General features: G+C 33.3%; 1 protein-coding gene across 1 annotated transcript; it reads left to right on the top strand.

Annotated features, from left to right (window-relative positions):
* Positions 1 to 1938: 1938 nt before the first annotated feature.
* On the top strand, positions 1939 to 3689 carry LOC148770622 (uncharacterized). The gene is made up of 3 exons (XM_088817949.1): positions 1939 to 2185; positions 2379 to 2980; positions 3126 to 3689. Exons 1-3 carry the CDS (start codon positions 1939 to 1941, stop codon positions 3687 to 3689), a joined length of 1413 nt encoding a protein of 470 aa, XP_088674075.1.
* Positions 3690 to 4234: the final 545 nt, after the last annotated feature.

The following is a 4234-nucleotide window of genomic DNA, read 5'->3' as shown; positions in this document are numbered from 1 at the left end:
CTTAATGTTAGCCATTAAATAAAGTGGATAAACGAATTTAATACCAAAGATTTAGAATTTATTATAGTTGAAATATATAAAATCTATTCATTTATTTATCAATTGATTAAACTTAACTTAAGTTATTCAATTTCTTAGTATAATCATGATAAGATTTGTATTTTAATTAGTATATAATTTAAAAAGTTAAATCAATCGTAAAATTTATTGTTACTGGACTCAGGGAAGAAAAAATAATTATTTAAATAATAACATTAAATTCATGTAGTATAATTTTCAATATGGTAAATAATTGGGAGTACATTACTCTACACATGGCATAACAAATAGTGTCACTTTTCGCAAGATAGTAAATTCAAACATGTATCTTTCTTTTTTACAGATAATATTAATATATAATATTAAATTAGTAAAAAATTACATATTCTCTAGTCATGTTCATTTAAAATGTATAATATCAAATAATTTATTCTGCAATATTTGTTGTTAATAAATTCAAGTTTATGAATTAAAATTAAAAAAATTCGTAACACCACCAATTATGCACTTATAATAAGGGAAGATTTTAAATCGAATTTAAATAAATTCAAATTAAATTAATTATAAAATTAAATTAAAAAATAAATTTTATTTAGGGTTTCTAAGAAAGTTGATATATTTAGAGCATTTTATAAATGGTAGGATATAAATATATTAATAAAATAATTAAATATATTTAATTACCTTTAATTTTGGAAAATGATGACATGTTTTTTGATGATTTATTTCCACCAATCAATTCGCCACTTGGGATGAAATTGAGGACATTGTCATCAATTGAAATTGACAAATGTCAATCAATTAGCTATGTAATTCAACTTTTATATATTATATAGATAATAAATATTAAAGGGATGAGCTTATTTTATATATCAAAAAATAAACGCTGGGACAACCCTAAAAATCCCTAATGGTATTTCTGTAATTATTTATTTTTAATATTTTTTAGGGGAAACTACAGTTTTTACCCCTGAACTATGGGGTCTGTCGCAAACACCCCCCTGGACTACAAAACGTGACAAAATGGCCTCTCCATTTTTTGGTCAAACGTTAGAAAATTAACACAGTTAATTTAAGAGTGTAATTACTTATGTACCCTTGTAACTCTAACATGGTCTGTATTGTGTGCAGACTTATCATTCCTCTCACTTAGACAAAAAAAAAAACGTTTCTCCTTCACTCTAAGAACGTAAGATCGAAATTTTCCCAAAATTTGATTTTTTTGCTGAAATTTTTCCATGGTTTGAATCATCTGAAAGCGTTGATGTCTGAAGACGTCTGAAGAAATTTGGAGGCAAAAAAATCAAGAAATCTAAAGAGAGACAAAGGTTAGTGTTGCTTTTAGGGCTTTCAATTCCACCTCTTTTTTTCGTAGTTATGTCATGGGTTTGTTTTCGAAACAAATTTCTTGTGTTTATGGTGTTTATTTTGTCCACTTCGATTTTAAATTGGGGTTTTCACTAAATTAATTCACGATTTTGAGAAAATTAGGGTTTTGCAAAAATCTTTTCCGATTTTTTGGGGAATTAATTTGATTTGGTCTTAAGATTTATTTTTTGGATTTTTGTTGGTAATTTATTATTTTCCAGAACAATTTCCATAAATATTGTGACTTTTCATGGGGTTTTCTTTCTTTTGGTATTGAGATTTAATTTTTGGGTTTTTTTTTTTGTTTCTGCAACTTATGTGCATTTGATTAATTGATTATTTTTTCTTTTGTTTAGGAAAACATGTTGGGTGATCAGCTGTATACACTTAGGATTAACTACGGGGGGGGGGGGGGGGGGGGGGGGGTTTGGTGGTGAAAGGGGTAGGTATATCAGAGGCAAGGTACACATTGTTAAATATGTTGATCCAGATTTGATGTCATATTTCGAGATAATTGACTTAGTTAAAGAAATGGGATATCCTGCCACTACTGTTGTTTGGTTTATAATGTCTGCTGAAGTAGAATTGAAGCTGCTTGATAGTGATATTGTTGTGATGGAAATGTTTAGATTGTATGCTTTTGCATGTGTGCATGAGATTGATTTATTTCTAGATGTCGACAACGTAGAAATTGATCCAGAAATCACAGAGGCTGATAATGAGGATAACTCAGAGAGAGATGAGCTTGAGAGTGAAACTGATCCTGATTATGATGCAAGTACTTGATCCTGATTATGATGCAAGTACTGATAGTGAAAGTGAAGATGGTTTGTCTGACTTTGAGTTCTTTGCTGATGGTGATACATTGAGTGATAGTTGTGATCCTATAGGAGACCATGATGCAGAAACAAATATTTCACATCCAGTATCATATGCTGAAGTTGAAAAAGTATTTGTTACATGAGAAAAAGATATTCGAAGTGATCCAGAAATCCTCACAGAACCTAGTTACTCAGATTGTGAGAACACATGCCTAAAATTTCCAGAGTTTGATGAGGGGTCTGAAATGAAAAATCCAGAACTTGCAGTGGGCCTTGTGTTTGCCAATTCTTCTTTATTTAGGAAAGCTTTGAGGCAGTTTTCAATTGTGAGAGGATTTGAACTCAAATTTGAAAAAAATGAGAGAAAAAGGGTGACTGCATCTTGTAGGAATAAATGTGGGTGGAGGATACATGCTAGCTTACAGTGTAAGTCCACATCATTTCAGGTGAAGACAATTAAAGGTGAACCTCGTAGGTATCCTAGAGCATTTAGGAACAAGAGTGCCAACTCCACTTACCTTGCAGAGCAGTACTTGGAACATTTTCTTGAAGACCCCTCTATGTCTATTAAATCATTCAGAAAGCTGGTGAGAAAAGAAGTGAATGTGTATGCACATAGGCAAAAGCTATACAGAGCCAAACAAAAAGCCCTTGAGAAAGCTCATGGCAATGTGTATGAGCAATACTCTAGAGTGAGGCAGTATTGCCATGAAATTCTAAAAACCAATCCTGGTTCTACTGCAGTAGTTAAGGTTCAGGGCCCTCCAATATACAAAGATCCTAGATTTCAGAGGATTTTTTTTATTTTTTGATGCAATGAAAAGAGGTTTTATAGAGAGTTGTAGACCAATTATAGGATTGGATGCTTGCTTCCTCAAGACTTCTTATGGTGGGCAGTTGATGGCTGCTATAGCTAGATATGGGAATAATCAGATGTTCCATTTAGCTATTGCAGTAGTTGAAAGTGAGTGTAGAGAGAGCTGGACTTGGTTTTTAAATATGTTGATTCATTCTGTAACTGGTTTTGATCTAACCTCATGCACCTTCATTTCTGATAGACATAAGGGATTAGTTGAGACTTTTCAATCCATTATGCCAAACACAGATCACATATTTTGTGTAAGGCACTTGTATGCAAACTTCAAGCGGAAGTTTAAGGATAAGGCACTGAAAGATCTTATGTGGAGTGCAGCAAGGGCTTATTTGGAGGAAGAATTCAATAAGAAAATGGATGAGATCAAAGCCTTATCGAATGAGGCTTATGTTTGGTTAAAGAAAATCCCAACCAACTTGTGGTGCAAGCATGCTATCTCAGCAAGGCCAAAGTGTGATATGTTGAGCAACAACTTGTGTGAATCCTTTAACAGCTACATCAAGGAAGTTAGAGAAATGCCCATTCTTACAATGATGGAGGCTTTGAGGAGACAATTTATGTGCAGAATTCAGAGTAAAAGACAGTGAATAGAGAAATGCACTACCAAAATTTGTCCTAGGATACAAGATAAATTGAACAATATCAAAGACGAGGCACTTGAGTTTGAATGTCATATGGCAGATGAGGGGCTGTGGGAAGTGACATTAGGAAATAAGGGTTGAGTTGTGGACTTTAGAAAAAAGTCATGCAGTTGTAAGGAATGGGACATGACAGGAATACCATGTACACATGCCACTTGTGCACTTATGTCTGAGCACAAAGATGTAGAGGATTATGTGAGCCCTTATTTCTCTGTTGACAACTACAAGAAGGCTTACAGTTATACTTTGACTCCTCTGGCAGACCATTCACAATGGTCAATTCCATCAACACAAGCTGAATCACTGCCAATCTTGCCACCTCCATTCAAAAAACAGACTGGCAGACCAAGAAAAATGAGAAAGAGAGGATATGATGAAATCAGTGTTGGAGGCAAAGTGACAAGACAAGGAACTGTGCAAACATGCTCAAACTGTGGTGATATCACTCACAACAAAAGAAGGTGCAAGAAGCCTCCTTCACAAAAATGAAG

This window comes from Erythranthe guttata, chromosome 5 (genome assembly GCF_056151865.1).
Source record: "Erythranthe guttata isolate IM_541 chromosome 5, IM_541, whole genome shotgun sequence".
In the NCBI taxonomy this organism is placed as follows: domain Eukaryota; kingdom Viridiplantae; phylum Streptophyta; class Magnoliopsida; order Lamiales; family Phrymaceae; genus Erythranthe; species Erythranthe guttata.
Note: the sequence above shows the minus strand (reverse complement) of the source record. Positions and strands in the feature narration are given on the sequence as shown.

Coding starts and splice junctions, on each gene's coding strand:
- LOC148770622 (XM_088817949.1), top strand. CDS start 1,939: ATGGGATATCCTGCCACTACTGTTGTTTGGTTTATAATGTCTGCTGAA. Junction 2,186..2,378: donor TGATCCTGATTATGATGCAA/GTACTTGATCCT, acceptor CATGAGAAAAAG/ATATTCGAAGTGATCCAGAA. Junction 2,981..3,125: donor GTTCTACTGCAGTAGTTAAG/GTTCAGGGCCCT, acceptor TATGGTGGGCAG/TTGATGGCTGCTATAGCTAG.